At 48.7% G+C, this 21423-nt stretch overlaps 1 protein-coding gene across 2 annotated transcripts; it reads right to left on the bottom strand.

Moving 5' to 3' along the window:
* Window positions 1-726: 726 nt before the first annotated feature.
* Window positions 727-21210, bottom strand: RBP7 (retinol binding protein 7). 2 transcript variants are annotated; one of them, XR_004182702.1, is made up of 5 exons: window positions 21080-21184; window positions 13936-14158; window positions 10161-10339; window positions 8996-9097; window positions 727-972 (listed from the first exon to the last, which is right to left on the bottom strand). XR_004182702.1 is itself a non-coding variant. In XM_031664313.1 (4 exons), exons 1-4 carry the CDS (start codon window positions 21150-21152, stop codon window positions 922-924), a joined length of 405 nt encoding a protein of 134 aa, XP_031520173.1. In that variant the 5' UTR covers window positions 21153-21210; the 3' UTR covers window positions 727-921. The 2 variants fall into 2 exon arrangements, 1 of the variants encoding a protein (XP_031520173.1); XM_031664313.1 differs by lacking the exon at window positions 13936-14158 and having other exon boundaries at window positions 21080-21210.
* Between the last annotated feature and the right edge of the window lie 213 nt (window positions 21211-21423).

Raw genomic sequence — 21423 nt, 5'->3', positions numbered from 1 at the left:
TTGGGTTGAATTCTTGGCTTCTGAAATGATTCCTTTCTGGTTTGTTTGTGTAACTTTGCCATTATTAAGGTTATTTTCCCCCTCATGAATAGCTTCTGATTTCCTGTCTTGGATTTTCCTTTCTCTAAACTACCCTTGGGGAGATTCTAAATCTTGTTTGAACAAAAAAAGAGGAACTGCTGTCCAGGCGCGGTGACTCACGCCTGTAATCCCAACACTTTGGAGGCCGAGGTGGGTGGATCACCTGAGGTCAGGAGTTCAAGACCAGTCTGGCCAACATGGTGAAACCCCTGTCTCTACCAAAAATACAAAAATTAGCCAAGTGTGGTGGCGCATGCCTATAATCCCAGCTACTTGGGAGGATGAGGCAGGAGAATTGCTTGAAGCCAGGAGCCAGAGGTTTCAGTGAGCCAAGATGGAGCCACTGCACTCTAGCCTGGGTGACAGAGCAGGACTGTCTCAAAAAAAAAAAAAGAAAGAAAAACAAAGAAACAAAAATCACCATCCCAGACCCCTGTCAATGTCACCACCTGCCCATCCCTCAAAGTCATCTGTCCCCCAACCCCAGAGCTCTGGTAGCTGTTCAGGTTGCTTGTTTTGGCCAGCTTCCTCACTAGCCTTGAAGGCAGGAATGATAGCTTATTCATTGGTGTGTCTCTTGTGCACCTAGAAGGCTTTCAAATGTTTTTTAAAATGCTGGGATTTCCTAAATTGAAAAGGAAAAACTTCAGAGTCATTTGGACAGGTTTATTAAAGCTGAGCAGTTTCCCCATAATCTAGATGACTTCAGGTTACAGGCTGTGTGGCTCTCTCCAGCCACGAGTCCTCATCACCCAATGGGATGGATAAACATCTGTTCAGTCTGCAATATAATTTGGCATAAAGCTGCAGCCACAAGTGGGCTCTGCTGCTGGATATGGATCAGGCTCTCTGGAATGTCTGTTTGCACATTTGACCTTCACAGAACATTTCCTAGGGCGTAAGGAAGAAGGGAAGAAGAAAGATGAGGTTGCATGTGGTCTATTTTTACTCTCAACACTTATTTTTTATTTTATTTTAACCCTTTTCTGGAACACTTTTTTTTCTTTTTTGAGATGGGGTCTTACTCTGTCATCGTGGCTAAGTACAGTGGTGAGATCTCAGCTTACTGTAACCTCTGCCTCCCAGGCTCAAGCTGTCCCACCTCAGTCCCCCAAGTAGCTAGGACACTACAGGCATGTGCCACCATGCCCGGCTAATTTTTGTGTTTATTGTAAAGACAGGGTTTCGCCACTGCCTAGGCTGGTCTTTTTTTTTTTTTTTGAGATGGAGTCTCACTCTGTAGCCCAGGCTAGAGTGCAGTGACACAGTCTCAGCTCACTGCAACCTCCGCCTCCTGGGTCCCGGTTCAAGCAATTCTTCTGCCTCGGCCTCCCAAGTAGCTAGGATTACAGGCATATGCCACCATGCTCTGCTAATTTTTGTATTTTTAGTAGAGACGGGGTTTCACCATGTTGGCCAGGCTGTTCTTGAACTCCTGACCTCGTGATCTGCCCACCTCGGCCTCCCAAAGTGCTGGGATTACAGGCATGAGCCACCGTGTCTGGCCCCTAGGCTGATCTTGAACTCCTAGCCTCAAATGATTTTCCTGCCTTGCCCTCCCAAAGTGCTAGGATTACAGTTATGAGCCACCACACCTGGCCTACTCTCAATACTTCTGACACCAAATGTGTGGGTTTTTAAACTCCTGACACCAGTTGTGTGGTGTCTTTTCTAGTCCCACTTCTCCAACTCTCTGACACCAACTGAGTGTCCAGTAAACCAACTTAATTCGGGCACTAACAACCCAGAGTTAGCACAGACCACATAGGTTAAGGATGCAGTCTCACGAGACTGCCTCCAACTTCAGACACCCGTCAAATTTTCGGACCTCCCATATTTCTGACTGACCAGCTACAAATCAGGTTTTCCCATAACCAACCCCTCCTTGGACTTGATAATTTGCTAGAAGGGCTCACAAAACTCAGAAAGTCCCTTCACTTACTATTACCAGGTTATTATAAAATAAACAACTCAGAAAGAGCCTGATGGGGCTGGGCGCACACGCCTCTAATCCCAGCATTTTGAGAGGCCGAGGCGGGTGGATTGCCTGAGGTCAGGAGTTCAAGAGCAGCCTGACCAACATGGCGAAACCCTGTCTCTACTAAAAATACAAAAATTAACTGAGTGTGGTGGTGCATGCCTGTAATCCCAGCTACTCAGGAGACTTTAGGCAGGAGAATCACTTGAACCCAGGAGGCAGAGGTTGCAGTAAGCCAGGATCACGCCACTGCATTCCAGTCTGGGCAGTAGAGCAAGACTCCATCTCAAAAAAAAAAAAAAAGAAAAGAAAAAAGAAAGAGCCTGATGGAAGAGACGCACAGGGCAAAGTAGGAAGCGGGAGCATGCAACCCTCCCAGCACCTCAGTGTATTCACCACACACATGAATGTTCACCATTCAATGTGGAAGCCCTCCAAACCCTGTGGTTTCGTTTTTAGTGGATGTTTCAGCACACAGCCATGATTGATTCAGTCATTGGCTATTGGTGATTAGTTCAGTCTCCAGCCCCTCTTCCCTCAGGGATGAAGTTGAAAGTTCCAACCCTCTAATCATGCCTTAGATTTTCTGGTGACCAGCCCCCATCCTGAAGCTATCTAAGGACCCTCAGTAGCCAGTCATGTCATTAGCACACAAAAGACCTTTTTTTTTAACTTTGAGACAGGGTCTTACTCCTTCGCCCAGGCTGGAATGCAGTGGTGCAGTCATGGCTAACCTTAGCCTCAACTTCCTGGGCTTAAGTAATCTTCCCACCTCAGCCACCCAAGTAGCTGGGACTATGGGCACCCGTCACCACGCCCTGCTAATATTTTTTTTTATTTTTTGTGATGGAGTCTTGCTCTTGTCGCCTAGGCTAGAGTGCAATGGTGGATCTCGGCTCACTGCAACCTCCACCTCCTGGGTTCAAGTGATTCTCCAGCCTCAGCCTCCCGAGTAGCTCAGACTACAGGCGCCCACCACCACACCCAGCTAATTTTTGTATTTTTTAGTAGAGACAGGGTTTCACCATGTTAGCCAGGCTAGTTTCCAACTCCTGACCTCAGATGATCCACCTGCCCTGACCTCCCAAAGTTCTGGGATTACAAGTATGAGCTACTGCCCCCAGCCAATTTTTTGTAGAGACAGAGTCACACTATGTTGCCCAGGCTGGTGTTAAACTCCTGGACTCCAGTGATCCTCTTGCTGTGTCCCCGCAAAGTGCTGGGATTACGGAAGTGAACCACCACACCCAGAAACCAAATAATTTTTAATATATTGTGGCTGGGTGCGGTGGCTCATGCCTGTAATCCCAGCACTTTGGGAGGCTGAGGGGAGTGGATCACCTGAGGTCAGGAATTTGAGACCAACCTGACCCAACATGGTAAAACCCCATCTCTACTAAAAATACAAAAATTAGCTGGGTGTGGTTTTGGGCTCCTGTAATCCCAGCTACTCAGGTAGCTGAGGCAGGAGAATCACTTGAACCCAGGAGGCGGAGGTTGCATTGAGCTGAGATCAAGCTATTGCACTCCAGCCTGGGTGACAGAGTAAGACTCTGTCTCAAGCAAACAAACAAAAAAAAACATATCATGGTAAGTAAAAATCATTCCATGAGTATCCTTAGATCAAAGTACTTCTGTGCCCTGCTTGGGCAGATTTCCTCGATATGCTAGAGAAGGATGATTTGGTATCTGTCTTTCTTTCTTTTTTTTTTTTTTTTGAGACAGAGTTTCACTCTTGTCGCCCAGGCTGGAGTGCAGTGGCACGATCTCAGCTCACTGCAACCTCCTCCTCCCAGGTTCAAGCGATTCTCCTGCCTCAGCCTCCCAAGTAGCTGTGATTACAAGTGCCTGCCATCACACTAGGCTAATTTTTGTATTATTTTTAGTAGAGACAGGGTTTCGCCATGCTGGCCAGGCTGGTCTTGAACTCCTGACCTCAGGTGATCCATCTGCCTTGACCTCCCAAAGTGCTGGGATTACAGATGTGAGCCATGGTGCCCAGCCTTCCTTTTCTTTTTTTTTTTTAGAGACGGGCTCTTCCTATGTTCCCCAGCCTTTACTCAAACTCCTGGGCTCAAGCAATCTTCCTGCCTCGGCCTATCCAGTAGCTGGGACTACAGGCAAGTGCCACCACACCCAGCTGTTGTGCATAATTTGAACACCACCTCTTACAACCAACTAATCTAAATCCTCAAACGTATGTGTATTTTCTTTGAAATTCCATATTACATATTTGTGAAGGCAAGTTTCTTACTTTGTGTGTGTGTGTTTTTTTTTTTTTTTTTGAGACAGAGTCTTGCTCTATCCCCCAGGTTGGAGGGGCATGATCTTGCCTCACTGCAACCTCCGCCTCCTGGGTTCAAGCGATTCTCATGCCTCAGCCTCCTGAGTAGCTGGGATTACAGGCACCTGCCACTGCCCGGCTAATTTTTGTATTTTTAGTAGAGACGGGGTTTCATCATGTTGGCCAGGCTGGTCTCGAACTCCTGACCTCAGGTGATCTGCCCGCCTCAGCCTCCCAAAGTGCTTTTTTATTGTCAGAAGAGTGTGAGATTTGTCCATCTAGAATCAAAATATCTTCAGAGCCTTTGTAATCAAAGACTACCCAGACCCAACTTTAAGGAAACTGCTGTAATTTTGTTTTCAAGGGTCTCACCTAGATTTCACACACACAGTGAAACAATAAAGCACGGAGCTGAGAGCACATATTCTTCTCCGACCTGTATTTGAATCTTCACTTTACAGTGTGAAAATACGTAATTCACAATCAAAGCTGATGAAACTTTAAAAATTATTTTGAGTCTTTTTTTTTTTTTTGAGACGGAGTCTCGCTTTGTCGCCCAGGCTGGAGTGCAGTGGCGCGATCTCGGCTCACTGCAAGCTCCGCCTCCCGGGTTCACGCCATTCTCCTGCCTCAGCCTCCCGAGTAGCTGGGACTACAGGCGCCCGCCACCTCGCCCGGCTAATTTTTTTTTTTTTATTTTTTAGTAGAGACGGGGTTTCACCGTGTTAGCCAGGATGGTCTCGATCTCCTGACCTCGTGATCCGCCTGTCTCGGCCTCCCAAAGTGCTGGGATTACAGGCTTGAGCCACCGCGCCCGGCCTATTTTGAGTCTTAAAGGAATGTGATTACAGGACCTGAGTCATGTTTTTTTGTTTGTTTGTTTGTTTTGAGACTGAGTCTCGCTCTGTCGCCCAGGCTAGAGTGCAGTGGTGCGATCTCGGCTCACGGCAAGCTCAGCCTCCCAGTTTCATGCCATTCTTCTGACTCAGCCTCTCGAGTAGCTGGGACTATAGGCGCCCGCCATTGTGCCTGGCTAATTTTTTGTAATTTTAGTAGAGACGGTGTTTCACCATGGTCTCGATTGCCTGACCTCGTGATCTTCCCGCCTCGGCCTCCCAAAGTGTTGGGATTACAGGCGTGAGCCACTGCGCCCGGCCAGGGCCTCAGTCATGTTAAAGGCAGCTGTAACCTAGACAGCTATAACCTTAACTTCTCTGGTTATAGATTAGCCTTTTTCTTTACCTACACTGTTTTATAAAAGACTAAACGGCACCAGAGAAGCCTTCCCTCTACTGTTGGTCTTAATTATAGACTCACTTCCCTGTTTCTTCTCTCTTTTTTTTCCCAAAGCAGGTGAACCCTTTCCTTCTCTTATACAAACACCTATGACTATCACATGGTCTAAGATGGAATGTTAAATATACTCTTAAGATGACAGCAAGAATGAGGGGGAAGAAAAATAAAATAAATATATTTTTTAAACTGGAAAGAAAAAGGAAAAAACGGAGTGGTAACTAATCAAATTCCTGTAACTCATAAAACAGCTTTGTATAGAAAATGTAATCCTGAGAAATTTCTTTGTTTGCTGCCTGTATAAGTAAGACCTTTCTGGGCGGGGTGGCTCACGCCTGTAATCCCAGCACTTTGGGAGGTCGAGGCGGGCGGATCACCTGAGGTCAGGAATTTGAGACCAGCCTGTCCAACATGGCAAAACCCTGTCTCTACTAAAAATGCAAAAATTAGCTGGGCATGGCCGGGCCTGGTGGCTTACGCCTGTAATCCCAGCACTTTGGGAGGCCAAGGTGGGCGGATCACCTGAGGTCGGGAGTTCGAGACCAGCCTGACCAACATGGAGAAACCCCGTCTCTACTAAAAACACAAAATTAGCCCGGCATGGTGGTGCATGCCTGTAATTCCAGCTACTCGGGAAGGCTGAGGCAGGAGAATCGTTGAACCCGGGAGGTGGAGGTTGCGGTGAGCCAAGATCGCACCATTGTACTCTAGCCTAGGCAACAAGAACAAAACTCCGTCTCAAAAAAAAAAAAACTTAGCTGGGCATGGTGGCAGGCGCCTGTAATCCCAGCTACTTGGCAGGCTGAGGAAGGAGAATCCCTTGAACCCAGGAGGTAGAGGTTGCAGAGGGCTGAGATCGCACCACTGCACTCAAGCCTAGGTGACAGAGAGAGACTCTGTCTCAAAAACACAAATTAAAATAGGCCAGGCGCGGTGGCTCACGCTTGTAATCCCAGAACTTTGGGAGGCAGAGGCGGGTGGATCACCTGAGGTCAGGAGTTGGAGACTAGCCCGACCAATATGGTAAAACCCTGTCTCTACTAAAAATACAGAAAAATTAGCTGGGTGTTGTGGCATGCGCCTGTAGTCTCAGCTACTTGGGAGGTGGAGACAGGAGAATTGCTTGAACCCAGGAGGCAGAGTTTGCAGTGAGCTGAGATCATGCCACTGCACTCCAGCCTGGGTGACAGAGCAAGACTCTGTCTCAAAAACAAAACAAAACCAAACAAAAAACAAAAAAGAAAAGGCTATACAACACTAGTTGTCAGCACATTGTCTCTAGGGAATGTTCTGGAGTGATTGACTTGTCTGAAACTGGATAATGAGAATGGTTGTACACCTGTATACGTTTACTAGAAATTATCAAACTGTACACATAAAACAGGTGCATTTTTTGGTACATAAAGTATACTTGATAAAGCCATTAAAGAAAAACACCTCAAGTCCAACAGCTTAAAAGTAAAAGAAGGTCAAGGGTGGCTCACTGTAATCTCAGCACTTTTTAGGAGGCCGAGGCGGCTGATTACGCAGGTCAGGAGATCGAGACCATCCTGGCTAACACAGTGAAACCCCGGCTCTACTAAAGAATATATAAAAATTAGCCGGCGTAGGGCGAAGCCTACAGTCCCAGCTACTCAGGAGGCTGAGGCAGGAGAATGGCGTGGAACCTGTGAGGCGGAGGGCTGCAGTGAGCTGAGATTGGCGCCACTGCACTTCCAGCCTGGGCTTACAGAGCAAGACTCACCCCCAAAAAAAAAAAAAGTAAAAGAAGAAAAATAAAAACTCCAAGAGTCATATTCCAAGAAATTAAATTTTTATTACAAGCGGCCACACCTGTAATCCCAACACTTTGGGAGGCCCAGGTGAGCTCATCACTTGAGGCCAGGAGTTCGAGACCAGCCTGGCCAATATGGTAAAACCCCCATTTCAAGCAAATACAAAAATTAGCTGGGTGTGGTGGTGCATGCCTGTAATCCCAGCTACCGGGAGGCTGAGGCAGGAGAATCGCTTGAACCCGGGAGGCAGAGGTTGCAGTGAGCTGAGATTGCACCACTGTACTCCAGCCTGGGTGACACTGGGTAACAGAGGGAGAGACTTCATCTCAAAAAAAAAAAAAGTAAGATATTAACTTTTCAGCTTGGGTGTACTGACCACATTCCTTTGGAGTCTGTATTTCCTGGATGGCTGTCTTCAGCTTCATGCCTGAATAAACCCTTATTTATTCATTTTTTTTGAAACGGCCTCTGTTGCCAGGCTGTAGTGCAGTGGTGCAATCTCAGGTCACTGCAACCTCCGACTCACTGGTTCTAGCGATTCTCCTGCCTCAGCCTCTTGAGTAGCTGGGATTACAGACACGTGCCACCATGCCCAGCTAATTTTTGTATTTTTGGTAGAGATGGGGTTTCACCATGTTGGCCAGGATGATCTTGATCTCCTGACCTTGTGATCCGCCCACCTCGACCTCCCAAAGTGCTGGGATTACAGGTGTGAGCCACCGCGCCGGGTCTGAATAAACACTTTTAAACTGGATTCTGATGCTTTTGACAGTAGCCTTGGGGAATTTCAAATTCCAATTTAATTGTGAATGGGAAGAATAGTGTCCTTTTCACAGGATTGTGATGAAGATTAAATGAGATAATACACTCAAAGGATTGAGCACAGTAATTGGGCCCCAAATCATCACTCCAAAGATTTGAGCTACTATGTTTATCTATGTATATATATGTATACATAAAGCAGCTATTACATATAATAGGTAAGAATTGTTCCATAAGTATTTGCATGTTATCTTCCTGCTTCTGTTGGAATATTTGGCTGTTTCATTTAATATAAGATGAGACTATAGGCATGCACCACTATGCCCAGCTAATTTTTGTATTTTCAGTAGAGATGGGACAGGTGTGGTGGTGGCTCATGCCTGTAATCCCAGCACTTTGGGAGGCCGAGGCAGGCGGATCATGAGGTCAAGAGATCGAGACCATCCTGGCTAACACGGTGAAACCCCGTCTCTACTAAAAATACAAAAATTAGCTGGGTGTGGTGGTACGTGCCCGTAGTCCCAGCTACTCAGGAGGCTGAGGCAGGAGAATCGCGTGGACCCGGGAAGCATAGGTTGCAGTGAGCCAAGATCATGCCACTGCACGCCAGCCTGGCGACAGAGCGACACTCCATCTCGAAAAAAAAAAAAAAATAGTAGAGATGGGATTTCACCATGTAGGCCAGGCTGGTCTCCTGACCTCAAGTGATAGATCCACCTCAGCCTCCTAAAATGCTGAGATTACAGGCGTGAGCCACCGCGCTCGGCCTGATGTTTCCTTTAATACTGTATCATCTCACTGAGGACAAAATGTGGTGGATACCAGGTGGAGTTTGTCGCCTTCGATCCAATGGGTCCAGCCTCTGTTCTTCTTTTCTCCCTTCTGGACACAGGTGAGCCTGTCATTGTCCCAGGTAACCAAGCTCTGCATGAGGAGAGGAGAAAATGTTAGAGTGCCCTGGCAGGATCCTCAAGTGTTACCAAGTAGAATGCCAAGCTAGCCTTGCAAAATTAACAGCCTACTTATCACTTTTTTTTTTTTTTTGAGATGGAGTCCCGCTCTGTCGTCCAGGCTGGAGTGCAGTGGCACAATCTCGGCTCACTGCAACGAACCTTCACCTCGCCGGTTCAAGTGATTCTTCTGCCCCAGCCTCCCAAGTAGCTGGGTTTACAGGCTCCTGCCACCATGCCCACCTAATTTTTTCTTTTCTTTTTTTTTTTTTTGAGATGGAGTCTCGCTCTGTAGCCCAGGCTGGAGTGTAGTGGCCGGATCTCGGCTCACTGCAAACTCCGCCTCCTGGGTTCACGCCATTCTCCTGCCTCAGCCTCCCAAGTAGCTGGGACTACAGGCACCCGCCACCTCGCCCAGCTAGTTTTTTGTATCTTTAGTAGAGACGGGGTTTCACCGGGTTAGCCAGGATGGTCTCGATCTCCTGACCTCGTGATCCACCCGTCTTGGCCTCCCAAAGTGCTGGGATTACAGGCTTGAACCACCGCGCCCGGCCCGCGCCTAATTTTTGAATTTTTTTTTTTTTTTTTTTTTTTGAGACGGAGTCTCGTTCTGTCGCCCAGACTGGAGTGCAGTGGTGCGATCTCAGCTCACTGCAAGCTCCACCTCCCGGGTTCACACCATTCTCCTGCCTCAGCCTCCTGAGTAGGTGGGACTACAGGCGCCCCCCACCACGCCCGGCTTTTTTTTTTTTTTTTTTGTATTTTTAGTAGAGATGGGGTTTCACCGTGTTAGCCAGGATGGTCTCGATCTCCTGACCTCGTGATCTGCCCGCCTTGACCTCCCAAAGTGCTGGGATTACAGGCATGAGCCACCGTGCCTGCCCAATTTTTGACTTTTTTGTAGAGACAGGGTTTTGCCATGTTGCCCAGGCTGGTCTCGAATTCCTGACCTCAGGTGATCTGCCTGCCTTGACCTCCCAAAGTGCTGGGATTACAGGCGTAAAATCCACCACACCTGACATTGCTTTAAATTTTACCTTGCATTTTCTGTTGTCCAGGCCTTTGTTATCTTCCTCAAATTCTTCTCCAATTTTAAATTTCACAAAGTAGTTCCTTAGGCTGCTGTTCGTGTGGATGGTAAAAGAATCCTCATTTTGCTCAATCACTTTCTGTGGCTTCAGCAACTTGGCTATTTTACGCGTGGCAAAGTCAATACCTTAAAAATAATTTTTGAAAAATATTTGAACATTCGCTTGAGATGCAAAAGTGAAGAATTTGGCAGCTGTTCTCAAAATCACTGCATGTAATTGTTAGCATTTCCTGTACAACTTCAATGTTTTTTGCTGCTGAAATCAGATCTACAGGGAACCATCTTGGCAAACTGCCAACCACAGCCTGACTAAAAAGTTTGCACATGCCAGGTGCAGTAATCCCAGCACTTTGGGACAGAGAGACAGGAGGATTGTTTGAGCTCAGGAGTTTGAGACCAGCCTGGGCAACATAGAAAGACCCTGTCTCTATAAAAAAATATAAACTGTCAGCCAGGCACGGTGGCTCACACCTGTAATCCCAGCACTTTGGGAGGCCAAGGAGGGCAGATCACCTGAGGTCAGGAGTTTGAGACCAGCCTGACCAACATGGAGAAACCCTATCTCTACTAAAAACTACAAAATTAGCCGGGCATGGTGGCACATGCCTGTAACCCCAGCTACTCGGGAGGCTGAAGCAGGAGAATTGCTTGAACCCGGGAGGTGGAGGTTGCGGTGAACTGAGATCACACCACTGCACTCCAGCCTGAGCAACAGAGAGAGACTCCAACTCAAAAAAAAGGAAGAAAGAAAAAGAAAACCAAAGGGATAGGGTTTAGGCCCCCCAACCCAGCCTCGGTCACAACTCTGCCTTTTTCTGCCTTACGTATTTACACTTTGAATTAAGAGAACATTTGAACAGTTTCTCAACAACAATGAAGACAAAACTCAAAAACCACTGGATTCATGTATATACCTCTCTCTCTCTCTCTCTCTATATATATATATATATACACACACACACACACTTTTTTTTTTCTTTTTTTTCTGAGACACAGTCTCACTCTGTCGCCAAGGTTGGGGAAAATAGTGGCACGATTTCAGCTCACTGCAACCTCCACTCCTGGGTTCAAGCAATTCTCTTGCCTTAGCCTCCTGAGTAACTGGAATTACAGGCTTGCATCACCACACCCAGCTACGTACTACAATGTATTTATAAATCTCTCTCTCTTTTTTTTTTTTTTTTTGAGACAGGATCTCATTCTGTCACCCCGGCTGGAGTGCAGTGGTGCAATCATGGCTCACTGCAGCCTCGACCTTTCAGGCTCAAGTGATTCTTCTATCTCAGCCTCTCGGATATCTGGGACTACAGGCATATGCCACCATGCCTGGAAATGTTTTAAATATTTTTTTGTAGAGATCAGGCCTCACTATGTTGCCCAGGTTGGTCTCGAACTCTTGGGCTCAAGCAATCCTCCCACCTCAGCCTCCCATAGTGCTGGGATTACAGACATGAGCCACCCTGCTCAGCTAGAAATCTTGAATAAGCTTTAAAAAAGAGTTCCACAGGGAAACATGGAATGCTAAGAAGATGAAGATCAGGGTTTGGAATCCCAGTTCCACTTAGTGCCTTTGAGCATATTATGTAGCTAGAAATAAACACCACTAAGGCCAGGCGTGGTGGCTCAAGCCTGTAATCCCAGCACTTTGGGAGGCCGAGACGGGCGGATCACGAGGTCAGGAGATCGAGACCATCCTGGCTGACACGGTGAAACCCCGTCTCTACTAAAAAATACAAAAAACTAGCCGGGCGAGGTGGCGGGCGCCTGTAGTCCCAGCTACTCGGGAGGCTGAGGCAGGAGAATGGCGTGAACCCGGGAGGCGGAGCTTGCAGTGAGCTGAGATCCGGCCACTGCACTCCAGCCTGGGCGGCAGAGCAAGACTCCATCTCAAAAAAAAAAAAAAAAAAAGAAATAAACACCACTATTTTAAATAATGGCCAGGTGACATCTCAGCAGGGAGCTGAAAGAAGAATCAAGCCACGCAGATTTCTGGGAAAATAGTTTAAGGCAGAAATCTAGGGAGCCCTGGGACTCTGAGGAAGGGTGTGTCAGTATGTTTTGGGAACTCTGAGGAGCCTAGGGTAGCTGCAGCAGAATTAGGGAGAGGGAGGAGGAGGGAGAGGAGTTAAAGATGAGATGTGATTCTCCCGGCCAAGGTGGCTCATGCCTGTAATCCCAGCACTTTGGGAGGCAGAGGCAGGTGGACCACCTGAGGTCAGGTGTTCAAAACCAGCCTGGGCAACATGACAAAACCCCATCTCTAGAAAACAAAAATTAGCTGAGCATGGTAGTGCGCCCCTGTAATCCCAGCTACTCGGGAGGCTGAGGCAGGAGAATCACTTGAACCCAGGAGGTGGAGGCTGCAGTAAGCCGAGATCGTGCCACTGCACTCCAGCCTGGGTGACAGAGCAAGACTCCATTTCAAAAAAACCCCAAACAACAACAACCAAAAATAAAACAATAATATAAATGTCCTCATCGTAAGAAAAAATTTTTGTAGCCAGGGGCAGTGGCTCATATCTGTAATCCCAACACTTCTGGAGGCCAAGGTGGGAAGATCACTTGAGCCCAGGAGTTCAAGACCAGGCTGGACAACATAGCAAGACCCCATTTCTATTTAAAAACAAACAAATAAACAAACAAACAGCTGAGGCTGGGCATGCTGGCTCACACTTGGGCTGAGCTGAGGCAGGAGAATCAGTTGAACTCAGGAGGCGGAGGTTGCCATGAACTGAGATCGAGCCACTGCACTCCAGCCTGGGCAACAGAGTGAAATTCCATCTCAAAAACAAACAAACAAACCAACCAACATCTCAAAAACCATCTGGGTATAGTGATGCATGCCTGTGGTCTCAGCTGCAAATAAAAAAGGCTGCGTGTATGTGTTTAAATCTAGAACTCCAGTTTTTAGTTTGAGATGCAATATGATCCAGGTTTTACTGGTTTTCAACAATATTTAAGTATTGACACCAAAACCTTAAAATCACTTCCTATTACTATTATTTTTTTGAGAGAGGGTCTCATTCTGTTGCCCAGGCTGAAGTGCAGTGGTGTGACCTCGGCTCACTGCAGCCTTTGCTTCCCAGGCTCAAGAGATCTTCCCAGCTCAGCTCCCAAGTAGCTGGGGCTACAGGCATGTGCCACCACACCCGGCTAATTTTTAAATTTTTCTTTCATAGAGATGAAGTTTCACCATGTTACCCAGGGTCATTTCCTATTATTAATATGACCAAGCCAAACTTACTGCTGACTTTCCTCAAACCCTATTATGTAAGCAAAACAAAACCCAATAACTTCAGACTAACAATGACTTTAGAGTTATGATTTTAAGCATTTATGCTTTCAATATCTGTGAGGCGCCGGGCACGGGGGCTCATGCCTGTAATCCGAGCGCTTTGGGAGGCCGAGGCAGGTAGACCAACATGACCAGCCTGACTAACATGGAGAAACCCTGTCTCTACTAAAAATACAAAATTAGCTGGGTGTGGTGGTGCATGCCTGTGATCGCAGCTACTCCAGAGGCTGAGGCAGGAGAATCACTTGAACCTGGGAGGCAGAGGTTGAGGTGAGCTAAGATTGCACTATTGCACTCCAGGCTGGGCAACAAGAGCAAAACTCCATCTCAAATAAATACATACATACATACATACATAAATCTGGTTGGGCGTGGTGGTTTATGCTTGTAATCCCGGCACTTTGGGAGGCCGAGACGGGCAGATCACCTGAGGTCAGGAGTTCGAGACCAGCCTGACCAACATGGAGAAATCCCGTCTCTACTAAAAATACGAAAGTAGCCGGGCGTGGTGGTGCATACCTGTAATCCTAGCTACTCAGGAGGCTGAGGCAGGAGAATTGCTTGAACCCGGGAGACGGAGGTTGTGGTGAGCCGAGATTGCACCATTGCACTCCAGCCTGGGCAACAAGAGCAAAACTCCAAAGCTCCGTCTAAAAAAACAAACAAACAGAAAATCTGTGAGGCAGGCTGGGCGTGGTAGTTCACGCCTGTAATTCTAACACTTTGGGAGGCTGAGGCGGGCAGATCACCTGAGGTCAGGAGTTCGACCTGGCCAACATGGCAAAACCCCATCTCTACTAAAAATACGAGAATTAGTAAGGCGTGGTGGGGGATGCCTGTAATCCCAGCTATTCTGGAGGCTTAGGCAGAAGAATCTCTTGAACCCAGGAGGTGGAGGTTGCAGCGAGCTGAAATCTCGCTACTGCACTCCAGCTTAGGCGACAGAGCAAGAATCCATCTCAAAAAATAAATAAATAAAATAAAATATGTGAGGCAATTTGTTGTTAGTAAATTTACAATTTGCACTACTCATGTGGGGCAGGTGAGTCCCAGAGTGGGGATTAGCCTGCGAAGGCTCTTGGCTTTGCCCAGGAAAGAATTCAAGGGCAAGCCAGAGGCGGAAGAAAACAGCTTTATCGAAGAAGCAGTGTCACAACCCTGTGACTGCTCCTGCAGAAAAGGGCTACCCCATAGGCAGAGAGTAGCAGCTCAGGGCAGTTTTGTAGTCATATTTATACCCACTTCTAGTTATATGCAGAGTAAGGGATGGTTTTTTGTTTTTGTTTTGTTTTTCGAGATAAGAGTTTTGCTCTTGTCACCCAGGCTGGAGTGCAATGGCAGCATCATCTTGGCTCACTGATTGCCTCCCGGATTCAAGTGATTCTCCTGCCTCAGTCTCCTGAGTAGCTGAGACTAACTACAGGTGCCCACCACCATGCCCGCCTAATTTTTGTATTTTTGGTAGAGATGGGTTTCACCATGTTGGCCAGGCTGGTCTTGAACTCCTGACCTCAGGCAATCCACCCACCTCAGCCTCCCAAAGTGCTGGGGTTACATGCCTAAGCCACCACGCCCAGCTAAGGAGTGGTTTATGCAGACATTTCTAGGGAAGGGGTAGTAACTTTTGGGTCCTCTGGTCATTGAAAGGGGTGCTAACTCTAGGTGTTGCCATGGCAACAGTAAACTGACATGGCACACTGTTGTATGTGTTTTATGGAAAGCTGCTTCCATCCCATCCCTGTTTTAGTTAGTCCTCAGTTTGGTCCGCTGTCCCAAGCCCAGCTTCTGGAGTTGAGCCCTGCTTCCTACCTCACTACCATGTTGCAACATTGTTACTTCACAGATTTGCAGCTACAAGGCTGGCCTCTTTAAAGACCAAAATTTGGCCGGGCGCGGTGGCTCAAGCCTGTAATCCCAGCACTTTGGGAGGCCGACACGGGCGGATCATGAGGTCAGGAGATCGAGACCATCCTGGCTAACACAGTGAAACCCCGTCTCTACTAAAAAATACAAAAAACTAGCCGGGCGAGGTGGCAGGCACCTGTAGTCCCAGCTACTTGGGAGGCTGAGGCAGGAGAATGGCGCAAACCCGGGAGGCGGAGCTTGCAGTGAGCTGAGATCCGGCCACTGCACTCCAGCCCGGGCGACAGCGCGAGACTCCGTCTCAAAAAAATAAATAAATAAAATAAAGACCAAAATTTACTTTGAATTAGCATAAGTTCTGGGCCAGGTACAGTGGCTCAGGTCTGTAATTCCAGCACTTTGGGAAGCCAAGGCAGGCAGATCCCTTGAGGCCAGGAGTTCAAGATCAGCCTGGCCAACATGGTGAAACCGCATCTCTATAAAAAATAAAATAAAAATTAGCTGGGCTTGGCGGTCTGTACCTGTAGACCTGGCTGCTGGGGAGGCTGAGGTGGGAGGATTGCTTAAGCCTGGAAGGAGGAGGTTGCAGCGAGCCAAGATGGTGCCACTACACTCCAGCCTGGGCAACAAAGTGAGATCCTATCTCAAAAAATAAAAATAAAAATAAAATAAAATGAATAAATTGGCATAAGTTCTGGTCACTTTCTACCAGGTTCACACTTACTAGGACCTCAACAGTCCAAAAGGCTATATTCCTCATAAGGCTGTTAACCAGGTCAAGCCATGCTTTTTCATCCGCTAGATTGTGTTATATAGAAAATAAGACATCCAAGGCCGCGCGCGGTGGCTCACGCCTGTAATCCCAGCACTTTGGGAGGCCGAGGTGGGCGGATCACGAGGTCAGGAGATTGAGACCAACCTGGCTCACATGATGAAACCCCATCTCTACTAAAAAAATACAAAAAATTAGCTGGGCGTGGTGGCGGGCACCTGTAGTCCCAGCTACTCAGGAGGTTGAGGCGGGAGAATGGCGTGAACCCAGGAGGCGGAGCTGCAGTGAGACGAGATCGCGCCACTGCACCTCCAGCCTGGGTGGCAGAGCGAGACTCCATCTCAAAAAAAAAAAAAAGAAAAGAAGACATTCAAGTAGGAGGGAACAGTCCGATGACATGCTATTACAAATGTGTGAGCATATACACTTGAGGGTAGGATTTCAAAGGAGTCCACACAAATGTACACTTATCTAAGCTTCAGATGGTTATATTAACCTTTAATCTCAAAGCCACTTCTAATCTTAAGGCAATGTGGGTTGAAGGCAAGAGGGGATCCCTTTAAATCTCAGTGTAGGGCCAGGTGCGGTGGCTCATGCCTGTAATCCCAGCACTTGGGGAGGCTGAGGCAGGCAGGTCACCTGAGCTTAGGAGTTTGAGACCAGCCTGGGCAACACGGTGAAACCCTGTCTCTACTAAAAATGTAAAATTAAGTGGGTGTGGGGCCGTGCACTTGTAATCTCAGCTACTTGGGAGGCTGAGGCAGGAGAATTGCTTGAACCTGGGTGACGGAGTTGCAGTGAGCTAAGATCCATGCCACTGCACTCCAGACTGGGCAACAAAGCGAGACTCTGTCTCAAAAATTAATTAATTAATTAATTAAATATATCCCAGTGTATACAGTAACCTGGGGCAAGTTGGTAACACCACCACCTTCTCAGGTTCATAACAGGACTAAAGGCGAGGACCTGCACAAGTTGGTCAATATCTATGGGCATTAACATAGGGCTTCTCCATTCCTGAGGCACTGCACCCTCGGTGTTCTTGGCTACTGTGGGGGTACACCAGGAACTCCCAAATCCCAGGTTAGCTCCAAATATTAAAACCCAAGCAAGGCTGAGGCAGGAGGATTGCATGTGGCCAGGAGTTTGAGACCAGCCTGGGAAACATAGCAAGACACCGTCTCTGCAAAAAAATTGAAAAATTAGCCAAGTGTGGCGGTATGCTCCTGTTGTCCCAGACACTTGGAAGGCTGAGGTGGGAGGATCGCCTGAGCACAGGAATTCAAGGCTGCAGTGAGCCATGATCGCACCACTGCACTCCAGCCTGAGCGACGGAGCAAGACGCTATCTCCAAAAACCCCAAGCAAACTTTCTTCTTTGTGCAAGAACAAGTTGCCCTTCTTCTCACTGCAGTTTGGCAGATGCTGGGAGAGAGTGATACCAGAGCCTGGGTGGGAGTTGCAGGATCAGTTCCTGAACGCTAGTTTTTAGACAAAAGGGAGTGATTTTCTGCCCTCAAATGAGATGCCAGCTGGAGCACATCATGAGATGTGTGCTGTGTATTTGATGGTGACTTATTTGACCCTTAGCATCACTGCCAACAGGCATTCACCTCACTTCTACTAATATAAAAGAGGTAATTGGCTGGGCATGGTGGCTCATGCCTGTAATCCTAGCACTTTGGGAGGCCAAGGCGGGTGGATCATGAGGTCAGGAGTTCGAGACCAGCCTGGCCAAGATGGTAAAACTCCGTCTCTACTAAAAATACAAAAATTAGCCAGGTGAGATGGTGGGTGCCTGTAATCCCAGCTACTCAGGAGGCTGAAGCAAGAGAATTGCTTGAACTCGGGAGGCACAGGTTACGTCACGTAAGCCAAGATCGCACCACTGCACTCTAACAGGCAAGACTCCATCTCAACAACAACAATGATAAAGAGGCGATCATTTATTATTTTCCTAGACCCTACAGTTTAAAGATCTGAGTATATATTTGTGATTTTTTATGGAATGTATTTTCCTTACATGTATATGAACAAGCATATACATTTAAATTAAATTATATATTCCCGTAAATCAGTAAAATTCAGGATTGCTAGCTGAAATCTTTTTTTTTTTTAATCTTATTGACTTTTTTTTTTTTTTTGAGACCAAGTCTCACTCTGTTGCCCAGGCTAGAGTGCAGTGTCGTGATCTGGGCTTACTGCAACCTCCGCCTCTCAGGTTCAAGCGATTCTCATGCTTCGGCCTCCCAATTAGCTGGGACTACAGGCATGAGCCACCATGCCTAGCTAATTTTTGTATTTTTAGTAGAGATGGGGTTTCACCATGCTGGCCAGGCAGGTCTCGAACTCCTGATCTCAGGTGATCCACCCGGCTTGGCCTCCCTAAGTGCTGGGATTACAGGCGTGAGCCACCGTGCCCAGTCTGCTAGCCTAATTTTTTTTTTTCCCAAGATGGAGTCTTGCTTTGTCTCCTTGGCTAGAGTGCAATGGCGCAATGTCGGCTCACTGCAACCTCCGCCTCCTGGGTTCAAGCAATTCTCCTGCCTCAGCCTCACAAGTAGCTGGGATTACAGGTGCATGCCACCATGCCTGACTAATTTTTTGTACTTTTAGTAGAGGCAGGGCTTCATCATGTTGGCCAGGCTAGTCTCAAACTCCTGACCTCCTGATCCACCCACCTTGGCATCCAAAGAGCTGGGATTACAGGTGTGAGCCACCGCACCCCAGCCCCACTCAATTATTATTATTATTTTTTTTTATTTTTTTTTTTGAGAGGGAGTCTCGCTCTGTCGCCCAGGCTGGGGTGCAGTGGCCGGATCTCAGCTCACTGCAAGCTCCGCCTCCCGGGTTTACGCCATCTACGTTTACGTCTCTACTAAAAATACAAAAAATTAGCCAGGCGTGGTGACGGGCGCCTGTAGTCCCAGCTACTCGGGAGGCTGAGGCAGGAGAATGGTGTGAACCTGGGAGGCGGAACTTGCAGTGAGCCGAGATGGCGCCACTGCACTCCAGCCTGGGTGACAGAGTGAGACTCCATCTCAAGAAAAAAAAAAAAAAAGTATTACAGTATTATGTAAACAACCGCTCTAGTGCTGTAAGTGTGACCTAAGTACTTAGCACTTTAACAAATTGATGTAAGCACTTAATACTTTAACAAATTAGATCTGAAGTTGAAACACAGTTGCTGGTTTTCAGAAAACTGTTTCGGATTTATGGGTTTCAGGATAGGGTACCTCAAAACATGGCACCTTAATGTATTAGTCCGTTTTCACGCTGCTGATAAAGACATACCCGAGAGTATGTCTTTAGTAACTTATAGAGAAAAAGAGTAACTTATAGAGAACTTATAGAGAGTAACTTATAGAGAAAAAGAGGTAACTTATAGAGAAAAAGAGGTTTAACCAATTCACAGTTCCACGTGGCTGGGGAAGCCCAGAAATCATGGCAGAAGGCAAAGACACGATTTACATGGTGGCAGGCAAGAGAGAATAAGAGCCAAATGAAAGGGGAAACCCCTCATAAAATCATCAGATCTCATGAGACATTCACTACCGCGAGAACAGTATGGGGAAAACCGCCCCCATGATTCAATTATCTCTCATCAGGTCCCTCCCACAACACATGAGAATTATGGGAGCTACAACTCCCGTATGAGATTTGGGTGGGGACACAGCCAAATCATATCTCTTGGCATTTGAGGAAATAACAGAAGCAGGAAGGTCCCCCTCAGACCTTCTTCTGCCCCTCTTCCCTGAAGCAGGCCATAAAAGAATTCTCTGCTCTTCCTCTGAAGATCATAAGACTCTCAAGTGAGAGGTGCCTTTCCCATATCCAGAGGAACACTCTTATCTCCTGGCATATGAAAGACCAAAATAAATGCCCCTTTATCAACTAAGATGGACCCTAAGGTTAAGAAAACAAAAATTGCCTACGGGTCAAGGGTTCAGGGATCAGCCGGCATGGCAACTTCCCAGAGTCCTAAAGCTACAAGAAAAACTACACTCGTGGCAGGCGCGGTGGCTCACACCTGTAATCCCAGCACTTTGGGAGGCCGAGGCGGGTGGATCATCAGAAGTCAGGAGCTCGACACCAGCCTGACCAACATGGTGAAACCCTGTCTCTACTAAAAGTACAAAATTAGCCGGACGTGGTGGCGCACGCCTGTAATCCCAGCTACTTGGGAGGCTGTGGCAGGAGAATCTCTTGAACCGGGGAGGTGGAGGTTGCAGTGAGTTGAGAGTCCGCGCACCGTTGGCACCGCGATGAGGGCGGGAAGCACAGCGCGGGCCCGCAGGAGCCAGGACGCCGCGGGCCGCCAGCCCTCGCAGGAGGCGGCGGTCGGGCACGCCTGGGGCCGAACCAGGCTCTGCACTCCCGCGTGCGCCCGGACCTGAAGGATCGTCCGCGGGTTCCGGGATTCTGCGTCCCCGACCGGCTCCGGGTGCGCCGCGGGACCTCGCTGGGGGAGCCATGGCGCGCCGGGGGTCCCGGGGCCCGCGCGGAAGGCGGCTGAGGGGAGGGCCCCCGCCGGGCAGTGGCTTCGGTCCGGGGCATCTCCTCCCCTGCCGGACCCCCAGTCTGCAGTCTCCGCGGGTCTACCGCGTGCGGGTAGAGACGGACGGGGGGCTGGACGCGGGGACGGATGGGCGGGGGACCGGCGGCCGGGGGGACAAGGGGCCGTGGAGAGACGGCCGTGGGGACGCGGGGCGGGTGGGCGCGGGGAAGGATGCACTGGGGGACGGAAGGACGAGGGTCCCGGGCCCGATGGACGGAGGCGCCAAAGACCGGCGGACTCGGGGCGACTGGGCGACGGTGGGCGCAGCAGGGCGAAGGCACAGACAGTGGACGTACCTACAGGCCCGGCCCGGCCGCCTTCGCCTGACCCCAAGACAGACGGCGAACCCCACTCCTCCGCCGCCTCCCCTCCACCCTACCTAGGGCCAGCATGTAGCCCTCGAAGTTGTCGCTGCTGAGCAGGGTCCAGGTACCGCTGAGGTCGGCGGGCATGGTCGGAGGTCGCAGGACAAACCCCGGCGGGCGGCCAGCGGCTCCGGCTGGGTCCTATAAACCAGGCGGGGCGGGGCAGGGGTGGGGGCCGCGCGGGCGAGGCGCAGGTGGGGCCGAGTGGGTCCCTCTCGCCGCTAGAAGCCGCTGCGCTCCCGGCCGCCTCCGCCTGCTGCTCCTGGCTCTACCCACCGCGCGGCAGCTCCCCCCTTTTCTTGGGGCTTCCTCTCCTACTGCTTTCTCATGCCCCAGACTGTTTCGGGCCACACTTTCT

This window comes from Papio anubis, chromosome 1 (genome assembly GCF_008728515.1).
Source record: "Papio anubis isolate 15944 chromosome 1, Panubis1.0, whole genome shotgun sequence".
NCBI classification, from domain to species: Eukaryota; Metazoa; Chordata; class Mammalia; order Primates; family Cercopithecidae; genus Papio; species Papio anubis.
The sequence above is the reverse complement of the archived record's forward strand: the minus strand, read 5'-3'. Positions and strand labels throughout refer to the sequence as shown.

Coding starts and splice junctions, on each gene's coding strand:
- RBP7 (XM_031664313.1), bottom strand. CDS start 21,152: ATGCCCGCCGACCTCAGCGGTACCTGGACCCTGCTCAGCAGCGACAAC. Junction 10,340..21,079: donor GGGCTACATGCTGGCCCTAG/GTAGGGTGGAGG, acceptor ATTATTTTTAAG/GTATTGACTTTGCCACGCGT. Junction 9,098..10,160: donor TGGACAACAGAAAATGCAAG/GTAAAATTTAAA, acceptor CTCCTCATGCAG/AGCTTGGTTACCTGGGACAA.